Here is a 20,411-nt window from a genome sequence, read left to right as displayed (position 1 = left end):
CCCGAACCATGATGAGCTGATGCTTTATATTATCGACACAGCAGCATTCGCATCGCTGTCGCCGTCGTTCGTGCGGTGTTCATCTCTCGATGTTTACGGGTCGTTAGGGTTGCATATGATGCAACTGGGTGACGGCATACGACAAACGTGAAAGATGGATCACCAGAAGAGGCCGCAGTGGTCGCCCACCCGGGGACAAGAAAGTCGCAGCAACGTCCCCCACCTCACATGGAGCGAGGCAATGCTCTCCGTCTCCACACCTATCATCTTGCGGAAGCATTATTCGTGCCTTTAGCAATGCAAAACGTCCTGCAGCCACAAGCGGAAGATGGGTGCCACGCATGGAAGCAACTTTCCGGCATCGGAGGCAGTGGACACCGAGCTCGGTTCCCTGTCAACTGATGAAATCGCAGAGGGTACCGAGGCCTGCTCGAGTACAGGACGTGTCGCCTTGGGAGTGGGAGGAAGAGGTGCAAAAGGACAGCCAATGAAACCTCCTTGTTCGAAGCTTAGGGGCGATCGGAAGAGGGATTACTGAGGGCCCAAAAAGATGGTGAAGGATGGATTCATGCAGCGGTTGACGACAGGATTCATCACAATGCGACAATCCAACTCTCTTTTGACATAGCCGCTAGCAAACCATATCTGTCGACATCTCAATGGATGTAAAGTGTCATCACAGATGAGAAGCATGCATGAGGTCAACTTGGATCAATCCAAATGTTGGAAGAGAGACCATTATACTCTTCCTCTGTCAATTCAACATATCATAGTACTCTTTCCTAACATTATGTTTCATACAACCTCTGTAACTTTCCGTGGAAGCAGCATTACGAGAACAACATTAAAGGAACAGCCTATGAATCAGATCTGATGTGGGATTGGATTTATAAGCAGAAAAAGTCGAGTCTTCTACTCTGCCGTGCTTCTGTCCAAACATATTGTGCAATTACTTCCAACAGAAGAATACATACATACTTTTTACCTCTGCTTAGGATGAGAAGCAAAATCTGCAAATCACACAATCGAAAAAATTAGCTCAGAAGGAATCACATTGAATAACATCCAAGTATCTAACAGTTGTAAGACCTTTTAATATTCCTTGGTGTAAACCTATACATTGTTTATTCACAATCCCATTCTTTTGGCACAAAGCATTTCCTTATATAAATGGAGAAATTATAGCATTCTTGCCCAATAAATAAATTTTGTAAGCTAATGAGGAAAAGCAATACCAACATAACGACGTGGTAGCCTCACACCCAGAGATACCAGCAAAAAAAGATTGCTGATAAAGCGGTAGATAACATAGCATCTGCGATCTGGTTTTCTCCTATTATTGGAGAAGCAAAAAATGGTTAAGAGCCAATAAAGCTCTGACAAATAATACCTCAGGCTGAATGGCTCTACGAATTCCACGATGACGACGATGATGATGATGATGATATATGCCATGACGCAACCTATGTCAGATTCTTCCTGCATTTAGGACACGGCCAACTAAACACAGGAAAACACAACTTCAACCTCTTCTACGCTGACATTCACCAAATGCTGCCTCCTCCTCTATCTTAATTTCTAGTCTCCTCTGCTCAGCATATTGATAAATTCCTCTTGTGAGTGTGCCATAGTCGAAGTCCAAGGTCCGCATCAGGCTCTGATACCTAGCAGGATCCGAACCTCGCACAGCTGAGAATAATAGTCACGTGTCACGTATGTTCAAAATGGAGAATTACAAAATCAGAAAAGAGAAACAACAAATGTTTACCTTCCACAGTTTCAACAAAGTAAATGAAAGGGTCAACTTCATCAATTGGTGACTCTATGTATTCATCCTCACTGTAATCATCGTCAGTCTCATCATCCTCATCAACTGACTGATATCCTTCCACCTGATTTCAATGTAGATAAGCAGGGATAAAATAATGTTTCTGCCACAAAAAGATACAATTCATAGTTGGACAGAAAAAAGGATTAAGTTAATATAAAATAGAAAAGAAAGCTACAGACAACGAAAAAAGATTAAGTTAATATTAAATAGAAAAGCCCACATCATGGGCTAAACACATCCCGATCCCTTTCAGTGAGATGCAAGATAGGCTTATTTTCAGATTAAAAAACCTATAAATACAGCAAAATCTGTGTAAACTTCATTAAAACTCGATAAAAGTGTCCTCTTGACTTGTGGATTGCTCGGATAAGGAAATAACTTAGGCTGCTGATAAAGATTTTGCATTCATCTACTAACCTCCGCTGCCAATTTCTTAAGCTTTAGACTGTACGCTTTATCCCAATCTTCATCAGCATCTCCAACTTCTTTGTCAAAATCTTCTTCATCCATATCTTCCTCAACAGAGTCAAAGTCATTTATACCATGAACAGCAGCAATTTGCTCCTCAGCTTTTGTCCAAGCAAAAAGATTGATTTTAATTGCCAAAACTCAGCATACCAATGCCAATGTTTTTTTTTTAATTGCTGCATCTTGTTGATTATATTAGAAGGAAGAGAAAAATAAGCAAGAGCATGGATAATAGTTAAGATAACAAATTAAAAAATATATATATATATATTTATTTATTTAGCTCACAAATCAGGGTATCGGTCAGTTTCAATTTGATACACCAATATCAGTATCGTCCTAAGTCAGTTTGATTTTGACAGATTTCTTGGCCCTATAGCTAGAAATTGGCTGGAATCAGCTAGAATCAACCAAAACACAAAAGGATTTGGGTTATTTTTATAATAAATTAAATTAAAATAAATATTAATACAAAAAAAAAGAAAGGCAGTACAATGATGGGGAAAAAAACAAGGGAATGATTCTTGTACTACTAATAAAAGATAATAATTGTTCATTCATTATAATTGCCTATCAGACCAGAATGCACCCGTATATCAGACAATACACTAACCTGTACGACCCATCATCATTGAATAAAATAATTTTAAAAAATGAATTGTATGTGTATCTTTGTCAAGTTATACGTTTTGATAATGATACTTGGAGTAGTTCATATGAGAGAATATGCTATGCCACTTTATGCAACACAATGCAAAAGGATGTATCACCTCTAATTTGATTCTTATAGGAATCTAGAAGCTTGAGTGTTGCTGTAACGACGTGTGCTAATGCTTCACCAGGCAATTGGTCCGCAGGCAGGCCAACAAGTGAAGTTAATCCCAAGCAGAAGACCTTTTTATCATGTTGCCTACAGTTAATGTAAGGTATTAAAACTATGGTATTGATGGAAAGTGACATGAAAGAGGATAAAAGAATTACCTTCTAAAGTTTGCAAGTGTGCCATTCATTTTTACTTCTTGAAGCATCTGGAACCAGAGATTGAAAATATCTGTAGCAACCCCGAGCTTATGTAATATTCCAAGAGTCAAAGATGCATTATAGTAAAGAGAATCAGCAATCTGCAAAGGGACAAACTATTAAAATGGAAAGTTGCATGGATTCTAAGAAGATTCCAAAATAATTGATGAAATCTAGAGGCATATAGATTCTTAGAAGTATCAATACAACTCATTTTGAGTAAGCTAAGGACACATTAGTCGTACCAAGGCAAACTTTAAGATAAGTTTGAATTGGAGGCACATGAATAAGTAAAACATAGTTGGCCGTCAACTTGGGATATGAAACTCTTTGTATACTTCTGTGCATGTTGTAAAATCCACATTGGTAGAAAAGATGGGAGCCCAGTGCATGAGGCTCATACCAATGCAAATTTTGGGGAGGATCAATATAGGCAATAACACAGATGCATCACTGTAACCGAGTTCTGTGAAAGCCAACATCACAAATAAATTCAGAGATCATAAAATCCTCATCATTGTTTCCACTGAAGTATTTCACAGTCTTCCCTTAAAGCAAACTCACCTTGTCCTATGAGTGCAGTTATAGATATTCTTTGGAGTTTGGACTGTGTGCAAAATATATAACTATATATTTCTACATTATTTTAGAAGTCAAAGATTTAACAGAGTTACAAACAACAAAACTGATGGTAAGATATTTCAGTTCAAACCAACACCACTATTTTAATCAGACTCATTTAACAGAAAACAAACTAGGCAACAATTCCTAAATTGCTCTTGCAAAGAAAAACCTTACATGATTAAATTCTCAAAGAAACATGTACAAATTAGATGTTCACATTAAGTTTCTAAACAGAACGAGAACACATCAATTCCAGATCTGTTACACGAGAACATGTATTCGTCCTGTCAAACCTACTTGATCACAACAAAAAAGTCCAACAAGACTTATTTCATCAGTTCATTTCAAATGCATAAGATAATCTTTGCGTTAAACACAGGATGAAGGAAAGTACTGCTGTTTGACACATGATACGGGAACTCTTACCACTAGCATCAAGAGACATTTTAAATATGGCTTCTTTGCTCTACGCAATCGACCAATGGTAATGTTCAAATAAGGCTCAACCCAGTGATCTACTTGCCCTTTACAATTTTGGAATACTACTTCAATCAGCTTAGGAGCAGGCTCAATATCACTGTCTTCCATGTTACTATGTGACATGATCTGCACATTGAATTAACAAAAAGGTGTATCACCACAAAAGACATTAACAATCACAATGTTCGCATCATTAGCATTTATTCCAACTGAGCAGTAATAACAATTACAATTGCTGAGAAGACTAAAAAATGATAGGCATATGCTTTGACCATTTTAATAAAGAACTGAATAAAACCACTTCCCTTACTTTTGAAAGTACTTCCCACAGGCTTTGCTGGTAGTCTGGATCTTTGCAACTTAGGAAATGAGCAGTACTCCTGGATATGTAGTTGTCCAAGGGAACCAGTATATCTACATTTAGGGCAAATATGACATTATCAGATTCTACATGCAAATGTAAAGACCTAAAGAAAACTGAAATTAATGAGAATAGTACCAGGTATTCTTTTGTAATTAAATGACACATTCAGGGCTCCTTTGAATTATGATATGGACCATCAACCTCCTCCCCTCCCCCACCCCATCTCCTCCTCCCAAAAAAAAAAAAAACCCTCTATCTGTTTTTGTCCATGCAAGAAACAGATATGTACACGACCCTCAGAAGAAAATTTTCAGGGTAGTCTACATGTATACCTCAAACAAATTGCAAGAACATGAACAATATAACATAAAGCTGGTGTTACTAATATGCAAAGCAACATGATATATAGAGTCAGGGCATTCACTGTATAAATTGTCGACAAGATAAAAAAACCATAAAAATTAGCATATATATGTCAACTTACTCTCAAAGAAATCTAAAGCCCAGTCTCCAAGTGCTTCTATAATTAAAGGCCAAAGACCCCACATATCCAATGAGACTGTTGGCGCATAAAATGTCATATGGGAAACAATTTTCAATACTTCTTCAAAAACATCTGTGAAACATGAACATTATCAGAAATGAGAATCGTTGCAAGCATCTAGCAAAGGTAGCAACAATAAGCTAAACTTGCAACATGAAATCACATATCACATACCTGAATAAGCAACACAATCAGAATCACATACCTTCAATCCTTGAACTTAAACTAAAGTTTACACTTACAAAACTATAATATACGTGTAACATATAGCACATGTTTAAGGACCAAAAAGATTATAGAGGATACTGCATAACGAGGCCAAGAAAAAAATGCACCAAGAAGAAATTGATTCATGCACAAATACGAAAGTGTCAAGAAAAAAACAAATAGATAAGTTTTGGCATGAAATATGTAACCTGATATGGGATGAAGTGAACAACTTATGTGTATCAATATGACCTAAAAGTGATAAGCCTCGAATATAGAGGAAAACCTTGTTATCTATCATAAGAAAAAATAATAATATTGATAGATATTAGATAATATCATACGTTTGAGCCCTATTATCTTCATAGTTGATTTTTCAAATTTAACATCTGGGCCTGACAAGACGATCGAAGATACCTTTCATGGACTAGGGTTAAGATTTCAAATAACCAATCATTTGCCTATTAGAAGGATAGCCATTGAACATAGTAGATGGATAACCAATGTTGATCTCATTCTAAGGATTAATAACTCATTAAGACTTTGAACACATAGAACAAATGCTTAAATCATGTTTTTCCTTGAGTCATAGAAATATGTTTTTCCATGTAAAGATAAAGTTGCATCCATGGAGACTTGTGCATTGGTTTTCTGTATATAACTATTTAAACAGACATCACAAATACATACAAACATGGATGCATTTGTTTGTACACATATAAATTCAATTTATTAATATACATTTGACCAAGATCGAAAAAGTAGCTACCTTGACCATCTGCGGTCAGCATTCTCTGCATTATAGGTAGTAAAATGGGCTCTATTTGAACAAAAATATGGGGAAGCCCGTTAATGGATTCAAGGATTGTGCTTATGGAATCCAAACAACGGGCAGCAGCTAAAGCACCTGAATCATCAGCTTCTTCAGATGCTTTGGTGGTACCCAGGCACTTCCAAAATGCAGCAGCCTATGCAAAGATTTTTTAAGATTTCATATCAAGGAATCGAATAAAATATAAGTGAATACTATAAAGTAACATATAATAACACAAATATTATACCAAATTCTGGCACAAGCTGTTAGCATATGGAACAATTTCTACACCAAACTTGTTCACTATGGTCTCAAGAGTGACGGCAAGGTCCTCATTCTCAACCTCATTCACAAGTTTGAAGAACTCTGCATGTAACAATTGGGACATCTTAAAAAGAATAGAGGACAACAGATACTAAGCTAAACACAACTATTATTACATACCATCAAGTAATTGAGGAATAAATGGTCGGATTTCATTTAGATCTGTATTAAGAACGTAATTCTAAGTTACTTCATGTGAAATATCAAGAAAGCACCAATATATAGACTTATAGGCTAACATTTGCATGCCTTGGCAAGCTTCAATGAAAGGCCGTAAAGCAAAGACTGAATTGACGCGCACAGGAAGATCTGGATCCCGCATTCCAGAAATAACGTGGTGAAAGATTTCCCGAAAATTTTTCTGGTCAGAGAAGTTGATGTGTGCATATTTTCCAGCAACCCATGCTGCCTAATACTCCATTAAAGAATTCCATAAATTCAAATGCATTCAAATTAATTTGTAATCAAGAAGCTTGATTTAATTCTACAAGTATAAAAGTCAATTACATTAAAAAAATCATAAAATGGTTTTCTGTAAAGCAGCTTCAGAGAACAAAAAAAAAAAGGAAATTGTATATCTGAATTATTCGAGAAAGTTGTGCTTGTAATGTAACCAATTTTATTAGTTTATGCATTTCAGTCATCACTATTCATGAATGATGAAACACTAATATTTGACACAGCTCAGAAACTCATCAAGCCAAATCCAAACTTGGCCAAGTTGACTTGAGCAGCAGTTGAATTTAAGTCAATAAAGCTTGGTACATGGATCAGAATTCTCAGAAAACTAGTTCTAACTCCAACTGAATATATGACTTGATTACTCACTCCATGTCACTTAAGAAATCTTTTAACTCAAATTAAAGTTTCATTAACATAAAAAATCAGTACAATAATCAATCAACTCAGCAAGTAGGAGAAAAGAATTTCTACCTGAATACCCTTATTTTCTACCCCATATGCCTGCATCTGTAATCATTACTGATTTAGTTAACCTTTGTCTCCAACTTTTGGGTCTAATGACACATCCTTTTTCTTTTTAATCTCTTGATTTTGATCTATTTTTTTCCATTTCTTACAGCTTTTCTCTTGGTACTTCATTTTGCTATTGAATCCTCATCATCAATCTTTACATCTTGTAACTAGTGATAAGTGGTCAGTTTAGTTGTTCTAGAGAAATATCACAAAGGAAAATATTTGCTAAAAAGGAGGAGGCTATGCTTTTCCTATGTTCTGTTCCGAATAATGAACTATTAGTCTCAAATTGAAATGCAAGAACAATTTATAATGCTCTTTCTTGGCTGAGTGGCTCTTTATTGTTTGTTTCTCCACATAAATGGTTAAAAGAGGGTGCATGCCAAAATGCCATTTGCACCTAAAATTCAGTTTCCATACCAAATTTACTGAACCATTGTCAGTTTATGTGATGCAACATCCTCACTGGACCAGAATGTATTAGTGCGGTCATTATGTATCTTGGAAGTGGACAGAGAAACCTACCTAAGTACCTCTGACCCTGAAGTATGAAATTGGACATGAGTACCTCTGACCTAAAGCATGATGATCTATCCTGAGTACAGGACCAACCAATACCAGTCAGTATGTACGATATCAAGCTACTTCTCAGATAAGCCTATCCCTGATACAAATTGCATCTCATCTTTTTAAAAGGATGGTTGGCCAAATCTTGAGCCCGGAGATCCTCGTTTCAAGTGAATCCTGGCTATCCAGCCTGTTCACTCTCCTCTTAGATTCCTCTTAGCACCTATCATTTTCAGTAACATCACAACTACCAATTCCTCTCTTAACTACCCAGTTTACATGCTACAACTATCATCATTTTTACAAGTTCGAGGAATATTAAAGGGAATTCTGAAGGTTAAGCTTTCTGAGCTCACACAGAGAACAGAAAAGTAACAAAAATGATATTCTAAAAGTTAAGCTTTCTAAGCAACTGCTAACACAAACAGCATGGCTTTTGATGGAAGGTGAAAATTTGTGGTGCTCGTTTCATTTCCAAGAACACCTATGGGATGCTTTTGTAATCCATGTTTCATCCCCTAACCCATGTGATAAAAGCAACTAGAAGACACAGACTCGGAACAGACCTTGTTACCATGATAAGTTCATCTAAATAAACCAAATTGTGCTGCCCTACTCTTTAGGGCTGCTATGCATTTACTCCTTGTACTGTAGAGACCCCAGCTAAACACCCTCAGCAAAAATTAACTCTTCTAAATACACAGTATATGCATAAATGAACAAATAGCTGGTCAATCAACTAATTAACAAACTTGCTATTCTATCTGGCTAAGTAGTTATGAACAGAGCACTTTCAGGAGAAAGCTAGAATAAAAAAATTTCACCTTCATCAAATATTATGCCTCAATATGTGGTGACTATGATAAATCTGGTACACAATTCAACACTAAAAGATTGACAATAAAAAGCCATGAATCATGCCATGGGATTCAATTTTTAGCCCGCTGACAAAAGAAACCTAGTACCCATACCCAGAGAAAGTTCAAGAGATTGGTTGCACTTTCAATCTTTGAGATGCTTGCAAATCTAATGATAAAAGAGAACTCTGTGCACCAGAAAACAAATTAGTATATGTAATTGATCATGTTGCAGTTCCAATAAAAATAAATATCAGTCTTTTTCTAACTATGCAAAATCCAACCCCAATCTTTCACAGCATGAGAATGAAGACAACAGCCAGGTCAAGGATTTAAATATGTGTGGTATTGGTTTCATTAACCTATTTTGCCGTTGAAACAGTATATGAACTTATATCATGCATTATTATTGAATAAACTGATAAAAAATTTAAAAAAACTTATTGTACCATTATCAGGCTATAAATTCGGATACAATACTTGGTTGATCCGGTGTTTACCAACCATTACTGACCGTTATGGTTGAGATTTGAAACCATGATTCGAACAATGCCTGATATATTTGATCGGTACAATTTCATTCTTGCGAGGGACAAATAATAGAGCTTATACAGTCAGAAACAGAAGACAGACAAGCTGCTTGCCAAGCACAGAATATAATTTAATTGGAAAAGAAGAGTAACCTTTGCTCTGAGGTGGCCAACAGGACTTGAGAACTCAGGAAGAACATGCAGCACTAACATGGATTCAAGCCCTGACTTATAAGATTCAGACTGCATAAGTTCATCACACACTGCTCCAATAGCCAGAAGAGCACCGTCTTTTTGACGATATGGTTTAAGCTCGACGGGTGCCTCATCATATCTGAAATAATTACATATAGTATGTAAGAAAAATATCTTCATTGCAAAATCTCCACGGGAGCAACTTCCTAATATAAAGAGCATATGAGTTAAACCTCCTGAAAATCTCCATGATGAATGGAATAAACTTCTGTAAGTTCCCTTTCCCATGCTTCCTTACCAATTCATTCACAAAATCCATGGCTGCAGTTCGAGGACTGTATAGGTCTATATCTGGGAAGAAGAATTTATATGCTGACAATTAATGTCAAAGCTTTTATTCCAGAAACCACAACTAATAGAATGTCATGTTTTAGAACAACACTAAGTCTAAGCTCACCGTAGCCCTTTCTGACATATTCATGTGGATCTTCAGTCCATAACTTATGATCATTGTCATTGAAACACATCAGAGGAAAGACGATCTCAGAAAGGACAATGTCAAGCTTTGGCTCCAATAATTGATGATACATACTATTCTTTGAAATACTGCAGAGCATTAATGCAACTGAGCCAGTTCATAAACTCAAGTAGACAAGTTTGTCACCACTAAACTATGCAATCACACACTTGAAATGGCAACAAAACCAAAATCAGCATGAATATATAATGTTGTGGAATTAAACAACTTTGCATGCTGGGAAAATATTGTACAGGAAATCAAGAAACCAAAAAATGAACTACCAGCATTTACACAAACAGCAGTCTGCAGTCATTGTGGCACACGTACACTTGACAATTCAAATAGTCTTATATCTCTCGGATGGTAGAATTAGTGCTTACTGAGTTATTCCAATTATGAGTCGCAAAAACAATGCGTGAAACTTTTCTTCTGTTCTGTGAAAATAAAATGTAACAGTACCTATTTTGTACTTTGTAGATCAAGTTATCTTCTGAATGAGGCACAGCACAGTCAAAATGAGCCAAGCAGGGGACTTTTCTCTATATCTTAGTTGTATTTTAATGCATATCTTAGTTGCATTTTAATGCATCTTCAATCTTATTATATCTTTTGTTAGCTTGTTAAATTGGCACACGGTTATTGTTCCAACTGAGATACTACCCCAATTCTTCCTGTCACTCTACTTGGACACAACTTGTTGGTCTTTTAGTAATTTTCAACTGGAAAGAGGTCAACTAAATTTCCCAAATACTTCTCCCCTCAGGATTCAGTAAATTACTTGCAGAACAACTCCTCTAACCTCTATCATGTAATTGAGTATCTTAGCTTATAACTCAATGATCTAAAAAAAGAAAAGAATGAAAAGAAAACAGATGATGTTTAAAGATAGTTTAATCTAGGAATTACAATTTGTACATGACATGGATTATAAAAGATTACAATGGAGAAATAGTTTATACAACTGGGTGATCAGCTAGATTGAAACAACAAGAAACTAGGGAGATCAAAGCAAGACAAACCTGCTGTTGATATATTGAAGCACAAGGTTGATAACCCTATCAGGAAGATAACCACCTGCACGAATAACATTGAGTGACTGTAGGTGGCATTCCAAAATCTTGCCAGCATAACTCTCTTGAAACATTTGAGCAAACTCATTGTTCTCTAGCTTCTTCATAAGCTTCACATCTCCAGACCTGTTAGCAAAATTCTTCAGAAACCGATAAGCAGAATATGATAGAAAGATCATGTTTCACATCTCAATAATAGAAAAACTTCACCTAGTATACAAATGATTTAATATCTGAATTGTCCACTTCTTGACTTTCCACCAACCCCAAGATTTTCTGAGATCAAGATTAGACGGTTGACCTTCTAAAGGAACAGGTCTCTCCAGTAGATTCAAGAATAGGAACATCCATTCACTGAATATATTTGGATCAAGTAGCTTTTGTGGGATCTCCAACTGAAAAGGAATTTTAAACCAAGAAAAAAAATAAAAAGCCAGTAAAATTAAAAAAGAAACTGGATTTGTTTTACTAGACAAACATACGTATATAGATGACCAGAATATTTTGCATATGAGCTTGATAAGATCAGCTACTTCAATTGTGGGGTTAACAATCTGAACAAGTTTGGTAAATTTGTTCAATATAAGAGGAAATGTCTCATCAACAATGAGATGAAGTGGTGTTTGTTCCTCATCAGACTTTAACCTTAAAGTAAAGAGCAACAAAAACAAACAGTCAACTTACCAAAAATCTAAGAAAGTTAAATAACAACTGAAATAAATTAGTATTGTTTGATATTATCATATTAATGCAATTGAAACTAAGAGCCACCAAAAAAAACTCATCATCATAATAGAACCTAGTTGCATACTCCAAAACACCAAAACTCTTGTTTAAGGTGGACAAATGACAAGAATGTACAAACAGCAGTAAGTATCTGGCAAAGGAAAATGAGACCATAAAAATGCATCCAGGTGTAAAGCATGGCTGATTTGAAGTAGACAGCTCTTGATGCAATCACTCAACAAAACATGCCACCTTCTGTTACATTAGGAATCTTCTATCTTCAAAGTTCCACAATTAACCTTGTAATCTTTTGAGATGTTACTTTAGAAATTCCAAATAACAGAACAGAGATCATTGAAATTCCCACCAACTGTTAATTTACTTTAACTGCAGAAAAACAGAAGGGGAAAACTAGGTAGAATATAAAAAAAATAACAAAAGAAAATTATTAAACAGAAGACCGAGTGCCTACCTGCCTACTAAAGATGCTCTTATTTCATTAAGAAACTCAGATGCTCCACAAAACAATGCAATCCGTAAAACCTTCTCTTGTAAAGACTATTTGACAGGCATCTAAGTGTAAAGAGTATTTGAGTAAAAAGTTTCTGACACAATCAGCCATTTATCGTTTCTGGATTATGAAGATTTCTTTTCAATATTGCTACTTAAACTGCTAAAAACTTTAGTAGTACAAACTGCTAAAGTTTCCTATTGATAGCAATAACAGAAACCAGCAAACATATAAAGCAAATCTGCTGTAACTGCAGGAAGACAGTATGTAGGATTAGAAGGTAGGAAAAGAATAAAGAGGACACAGATTAAAGAAACACCGTCTAGAAACTAGTACAAACTGCAAACCACCATAGGTTTCCCATGGAGGACTACAACAGAAACCAGAAATAAATTACAGCTGGTCTGCCATAACTACAGAAGGACAGGTAGAAGAAAGCCTACAAAGTAGGATAAGAGTATAAAGTATGCAAAGATTAAGAAAACAAGAGGAAAAGAAATTGCCCCACCCTGCTAGCTCAACAAGGCTTTTCTTTCATAGCGGTGTTCCCACGTATGCTCCTTATAACCATAAACATGCAGAGACCAACCAATCCCCAACATAAACAATAAAGAGGGTCTCAAGTGGCAAATGACAAGTTGCACCAAAATTAACTAACTTATGTCATAGATATGACTATAAGTGGACTCGTTAACTGGCTTAAGAACCATTCACTCAAAAACACTGGATAACTTTTGGAAGTTACATGGGATAATAAGTAGGCAAATATGGCTAAGCCCTGGATATGGAAGGCAGGTAGAGAGGTCCACCAGTTAGGTACCTGATGTTCGACATCAGTGCTCTTTTCTTTTCTCTTCTTTTGTCAAATCCCCCCATCTGAATGTTGTTAGTAGCTTTTCTGTATTGAACTAACGTGGGCGCCAGCCAAACCCAGGGTGAAAGCTGGGTGATGCAAGTCTGAACCAGATGAAAGAACTGGATCACATCACCAAATGCTTTAAAATGATGTAGCTAGGGTTTTTAATGCTCTCTCTCCACAACAGCATGCATCTTGGGCATTCCAATATAATCTGCCTAACAGTCTCTATATACCATAACAACAACATGTAGCATGCTAATCATCAGCCTTCTTAGTGCTTTAACAAAAGAGCAATCTTTAACCTTTAGTACGAAAATGCTTACCTCATTTTTAGGACTCCATTTGACCAAACATCAGCAAATACTGAACTTGGAATATTAAATCACAAGGTTGAACTTTACCAAATTGCAATGAAGAAACCAACTAAGATATATATGGATAAAAGGTGAAAAGGCCAATTAAGTACCATTCCTTGGTCAGCAGATATACTTACTTGTATTTCCGAGAAAAAACCCTCAATACATATAAAGCTGCAAATTCTTGCCGATCTTGTAAGTTTAACTTAATCCAGTGAAGAAGACCTGGCCACTGTTCTGGATAATCATCTTGGGTGATAGTTTTCATACATTCTACAAGTTGTACTCTGTGTGATGCAAACATGAATGTCAAAACCAATATTACTGGCAATTATATATAATTATATATATATATATATATATATATATATATATATATATATATATATGCTTTACATGCCAAGCAATAGTATAAAGAAATTTTGAGAAATGTTCTTATAGAACAAAAGTATCCAATATACGTGAATGTTGAACAAATCAACATAGAACTTTGCAAATGTTTAGTACTAGATTAAATGTATACCATGATAGTACAATGAACTTACAATGATCCACATTTTAGATAACTGGGTACTCAAATACAAAAATTTATGATGTGAGGTGGGAAAAACAACAGAAGTAGTCATTGACATGGCAAGACACACTTATTAGGCCTTTTAACAAGCCAGTTACAGCTAGTTCAGTCTGCAAAATTTTTTATCTGAGCAACTGCTGTTAAATGACTTAACTCTCTTATGTAGCCCTTAAAAAAAGCTACACAGACTTGAGAGGAAAATGACAACTTTATAATAAAAGAACGCTATTAATCATAAAGAAAAAGTACTAGCCTATAAATGTAGTACAATTCAAGATTCACCATACCGTAATGTACCGCTCGGTATAGACGGTATGTACCAGTCCAATAAGGGACTGGTACATGTGGTATATCAGTATACTTTCATGTATCATGTGTCAGTACGTTTGGCATAACTCAATACAATTCGGTACGTACCATACCAATAGTTGATCGATACATTGGTACGGACCGATAAGATGAACAATAGTACAATTAAACCAAGACATAATAGAAAGGAATAGAGAGAACTCTAGTAGTAGGCATGGAAAAGAATTTAATGAGTATAGAAGTTTAAAAGCAACACCTGTATGATGACGTAACAAAGACATGGCAACTAAAGCATAATGATAATGCAAAAGAAAACAATGGACTGCCTAGGGTGGATAAAAGCATCTAATCAGAACTGAAACATGAGCTGACTGCTGGATTTATGAAGCACTACAATGTATAAATATATATATATATATAAAGTTATATGTCATGAAAAGGGAAAATTGCATACGTACACCTTTTAGCAGCATCAGATTGCATATCTACCTTGCTAAGTTGTAACTTAATCATTGAACTATTAAAGAAATACTCATATGCTTCTATAAAAATTCGGAATATGAAAAGTTAGAAATTTGTCCTTAGAAAGTTACATACAAAAAAATAATTGGATGGGCACCAATGAAATATATAACTTTCAAAGATAAAAAAAAGAAACCCAGATCTTTGCATGGGTAAGCAAAAGTTGCTCCCTGGAAGATAAATTTTCCATTAGAAGAAGTCTCCAAAGGTGTCCGAGGTGAAAAAATCACAGCCAAACCAATAACTGATATACCTCAACAAAGGAGGAACTTGAGCAACAGAATCAAGGATAATATATCGGATCATCATCTTATCATTCTCTGGTATCATTGGAGGCTCCCCTGGAAAGAACAATAGAAGTGTCATAGTTTAACATAAAGTCAAGTTGTATGAGTTCTGACGTGGGATTCGTCATTCATACCAGCTTCATGAGGTGACCAGTTTTTAGCCACAAAGTTTTTGAAATAAATGCTGGCCACTTGACGCACAGCCATATCACCAGCACCATCTGTTATGATATGTCGTAAGCTCACCAAATGCTGTGGTGTACACTGTAGCTGTTGAAATGAAATTTTGAATTTGTCACAGCAAATGAAACTACATACACAGGCAAGAATAAGAAAAGGTAATATCTTGCATGGCACTTCCTCTTGTATTATGCTTAATCTTGTCTTTCCACCTTTTGTCTGGATCAACAAACAGATGAATGATTGTTTGGCAGACAGTCTTTGGATGCTTGAAATGAAGGAGAAAGATGAAAATGCAAAAGCCCATAACTAAGTTATTTAAACTGTGTTTTCTATCTAATTAAATTGGACCAGAACTTACACAGTTAACTTGTTTAAATTATGTGTTTTTCAGCTAATTAATTGGGCCAGAACTGAAGGGACAATAAGTCATCGTAATTATTGCAGCTTAGTGGTTGGGTCTAATATGATACTTTATTATGGCAAGCGCAGTTGCAAACAGCATCTTAGGAACCAATATCAGTAAATGAGTAAAAGAACATATTTGACATCTCATGTCATCTACAATTGGTCAATGAGAAGTTAAATGACCATAAGGTTATATCAGTTCAACTTTTTGAAAGGCAAAGGTAGACTAGAGCACACAAGTCTTTATCAGGATATGCATTAACTAGATCCGATGGATAAATATGATTCTTTAAAATTGTGGAACTTTGAAGAATAAATAAATGGCGCTTATGCGGGAAACCAATGATCAACCGTATTAATGGATAAGATAGATTTGATAGAAAGATACTAGAAAGATCTTAGATAGCTTTTACAACAACAAACGAATAAAACAAAATTAAACACGTAATAGAAGACCTTTGAACAATATGTGATTCCCAAAAGGGAACAGTAATGGGTTATCATAAAAGATGTTAAAATTTATGGAAATATGGATCAACTTTCAGAGGTTAACGAAACTTCTTAGTTTTCTGTTTTTTACTGCTCATGAAAGAATTTATCATTATTTAAAATGTAATCTGGAGGAGCTCATCAACGAGTTTGATTTTTAATTGTTCAACAAAATAAGTTGGAACTACATTTTCCATTTGTTGCAGGCTAGGGGACTCAGAAGAATTCATATCGTTGACCTTCTCTTTCTCAAAGGCAGGACATATCCAACTATTGGTGTTGATGCCTTCCATTTAATCCTTAATGATGAACTTGTGAAGAATGTTTGAGTTTTATCTAAAGGCTACTAAAGTCAGCAAAATGCATGATACATTTTGCAAAACATATGGGCTACTACCCGAACATTCCAAACAGTTTTATTCTGACTACTTGCTGGATGATGTGGAGAGCAAGGAACAAGAAGATCTTTTGCAACAAGCTCTTGAACCTCTCGATCTAATGGATACATTTTCTAGTGGTTTTATTCTTGGAGAATTAATGTGCCTTGGAAATATTTTACAAATTATCTTTTTGTGGTTGGTTTAAGTAATGCTGTACTCGTATTACTGTCTTCTACTAGTACTTCCTTTTTATATCCTTTGTATCATTTGCTTAATGGAATGACATTCAGTAAGCCTCATTGTTACAAAAGTATCGGGTATACCGACTTCATGGTCTAATTGACAAGCATGAGCCAATACATACGAAGTAGTGAACAGAAAATTCCACATCATTGAAATACAAAAAAACACAAGAAAAAAGTCAAAAAAGGACATGGGCATATAACTTTTTAAAAAAGTACTACGTACATTATACTAGAAGGACATAGACCTATACCAAAGCATGATTAGATCAAAGAAAGATAGGTATATGTATGAAGAGACAGAACCTTGGTAAACAAACATGTTGGAGAAAGTAAAAAAAAGCACATTTAATATATACTTTAAAATATTTATATACCGTCAAGAAAAAACAAGAAATCATACACAAAAGCAGTTGATAGGCAAATTTCTCAAAGGAAAGTAATTATTCTTTCCAAATTAGTAGGCCAAGATTCCTCTGAGAACAAGAACAAGAAGCTTTAAATCCTATTTGGGATTGTTTACATGGACCTTTGCCACTAGTGAGCTCTGCTGAGAGCAAAATCACAAGTCAGATTGCATTCTAGCAATTGAGTGCGAGTGCCCCCTGCAACCCGAGTGACATGCGGGACACCAACAAACTTTCATTCGATTATCAACAATCGACGAACAAATGAGATATTATATAGTAAACCGTAATAGAAGCCATAAGGTCCATAAGAATCTCAAATCTACGTCTGTACCAAATCAAAACAGCAGCAGAGAGAATAGACACGGACCAGGAACACAATCGCCCACGATGCTGACGGCAAAATCACTAGTTGAATTGCAGTACAGCGATTGCGTGCGAGTGCCACCTGAAACCCGTGTGCAGTGCAGGACACCAAGAAACTTGCATTCGATTATCAACAATCGATCAACAAGTGAAATAGTACATAGTAAACCGTAATAGAAGCCATAAGGTCCCTAAGAATCTCAAATCAAAATCTGTACCAAATCAAAATAGCAGATAAGTTAACAGATACGGACCAAGAACACGATCGCCCACGATCGCACAGTAATCTAACTCGTCGAGAACAGCAGAGACAGACCAGATCAGAAATGACCACCGATCGATACATTAATATCAGCCAAAGGGCAGGTAATTCACCTTACTGAGGCTATCCTCAGCGGCCATGCGCTCCTCCGGGATGTGGCTGAGCGCTAAGCGGAGAACCACCGGAAGGCTCGCGGGATCCATGGCGGGCGGGTCCTCAGGTTCGTCGTCGGTCGGAGCCAAGAGGGAGTCAATCGCGGACCCTGGATGCGGTTTTGGATCGCCTCCCTTAGGGCTTTCGGATTGGGTAGCGGACGGAGGCGACGACGACGTCGCAAGAGAAGGGTGAGCTCTTCGCGGAACGAGGAGCGAGCAGAGGTGACTGAGAGAGGAAGCGCAAGTGCCGTTTAGGTCGGTTTAAACCTCCCGTTGTCCGAACTGAGTTCGGTATTGGATCCTCTCCAAAATGCATAGTAGCTAATACCAAGGAGTACCGTGGGGTCCACTCTACGGACGGTAGGATCAACCAAATTGACGGGTTCGATGGTACGATATTCCATAAATTAAAACGAGAGATGGATGGGATCCTCCGTCTTCCGTCCGCAGCACGACTCCGCTTCTAAAAGGCGTTTCGATTTGTGTAGTGTGACAGATGAATCTGCAGCGCTCCACCGGCCCTCCCTTTTCACTGTTTTTAATGCACGGTGAGTTTGACTTGTCATGGAACGAGGGACATCAGAGGCACAGCAGTCAACGCAGGGTAGTCAACGATCATCAAGAGCATTTTTATCGAACGGTGATGACAAGTGGTCTTATGACACTTATCTATGATGCCATTTAATTAAGAGCTTCGTGTGTGCTATGTTGTATTTAATATGCTTGTAATTTGGCAAGTATATGCAAGAGGCTTTCATTATTTTTAGAGGCACAGCATATATTCCAAAACAAGATTGATTGGTCATTTAGATCAAGATATTCTTGGTGATGTGCTTAAGTATGATCTCAGATGGGCTGTGCCTATCACTTTCTCATACACAATTGAAGAATAAGACACTGTTCATCTTTCTTTAGCAACTATATATATATATATATATACATCAAAATTATTATCTTTTCTTTGTCTTTTTGTTGAACCAAAATAGTTTTGGACTTGTGAGATATCAAATAACAAAAAGTATGAGTCGAATCGGATAAGAATAATATATATTAAGTCAAATGTTAATTTAATATAAAATTTTAATTTCGTAATCTAGGGCTATGCTCTCAGTCCATCTCACACATTTAATGTTCTTAATATATTTTCTACTCATGTGAGTTGATTGTCTTCCACTTATTTTTAAGAATTCATGTGTGATTCATTTTGTTTCAGTCAATTAATTTTCTTCCACTTACTTTTAAAAATTCAAATTTTATCTACATTTCTATGAGAGATTCATCTTCGTTCAATCAAATAGCAATTCGATTTATTCATGACTCTGATACCATTGTTAGAAATTAAATAACGATAAATCTCAGTCAAACTTATTGTTGTTAATATATATCAAATTAGATATCAATTCAACCGAAAGACTTAATATTCTAAGTCAATGTATTAAACCTAATATATGAAATCGTGACTCATTCGATTTTTAGTATAGTAATATGAGATTGCGCTTTTAATTTCTACTAGATTTTTAATTGAAAAGTAGTAATAATAATAATAACAACAACAATACCTAGAAACATTATATATGGAGGGTGCTATATAAAACCCATTTATCAAGATATATTAATAAATTTTTAAATGATATATTAATAAATATTGAATTATTTAATTGATAAAGATTTTGATCATTGATAGTACTTAATATCCATCCTTAAATCCTGTCATATTCACTTCTCTTTACAAAAATAATAATAATAATAAATAATGAGTGAATGAATGAATAATATCAAGCAGTTCCAGCGGTGGCAATGACTAATCCAGTCCATGTGTATCTGGACTGACCTCAAACTTCACAATCCAGAAGATAAGTGGCAGGTAAAAAGGGGTGGAAGAGAGCCTGCAACATGTGAACTGCATAAATAAACAGAGGCGCAAAGAGGTGGACTTCATCTTAGCTACAATCAATGCATGCACCACAAGGCTCCTCCTTCACCTCTCC

The 20,411-nt window shown here is 35.9% G+C and overlaps 1 protein-coding gene across 2 annotated transcripts; it reads right to left on the bottom strand.

Annotated features, from left to right (window-relative positions):
• Nucleotides 1-1,074: 1,074 nt before the first annotated feature.
• On the bottom strand, nucleotides 1,075-18,638 carry LOC135585681 (importin beta-like SAD2). Of its 2 annotated transcripts, XM_065095597.1 has the most exons (22): nucleotides 18,382-18,638; nucleotides 15,669-15,804; nucleotides 15,501-15,588; nucleotides 13,980-14,129; nucleotides 11,873-12,035; nucleotides 11,601-11,785; nucleotides 11,340-11,516; nucleotides 10,258-10,406; nucleotides 10,034-10,151; nucleotides 9,759-9,939; nucleotides 6,926-7,085; nucleotides 6,797-6,838; nucleotides 6,600-6,718; nucleotides 6,308-6,506; nucleotides 5,272-5,403; nucleotides 4,734-4,837; nucleotides 4,370-4,549; nucleotides 3,281-3,420; nucleotides 3,070-3,209; nucleotides 2,249-2,400; nucleotides 1,769-1,892; nucleotides 1,075-1,689 (listed from the first exon to the last, which is right to left on the bottom strand). In XM_065095597.1, exons 1-22 carry the CDS (start codon nucleotides 18,469-18,471, stop codon nucleotides 1,523-1,525), a joined length of 3,096 nt encoding a protein of 1,031 aa, XP_064951669.1. In that variant the 5' UTR covers nucleotides 18,472-18,638; the 3' UTR covers nucleotides 1,075-1,522. The 2 variants fall into 2 exon arrangements, 1 of the variants encoding a protein (XP_064951669.1); XR_010484448.1 differs by lacking the exon at nucleotides 2,249-2,400 and having other exon boundaries at nucleotides 1,552-1,689.
• Nucleotides 18,639-20,411: the final 1,773 nt, after the last annotated feature.

The sequence above is a fragment of the Musa acuminata genome, chromosome BXJ2-2, assembly GCF_036884655.1.
Source record: "Musa acuminata AAA Group cultivar baxijiao chromosome BXJ2-2, Cavendish_Baxijiao_AAA, whole genome shotgun sequence".
Classification (NCBI taxonomy): Eukaryota; Viridiplantae; Streptophyta; class Magnoliopsida; order Zingiberales; family Musaceae; genus Musa; species Musa acuminata.
Note: the sequence above shows the minus strand (reverse complement) of the source record. Positions and strands in the feature narration are given on the sequence as shown.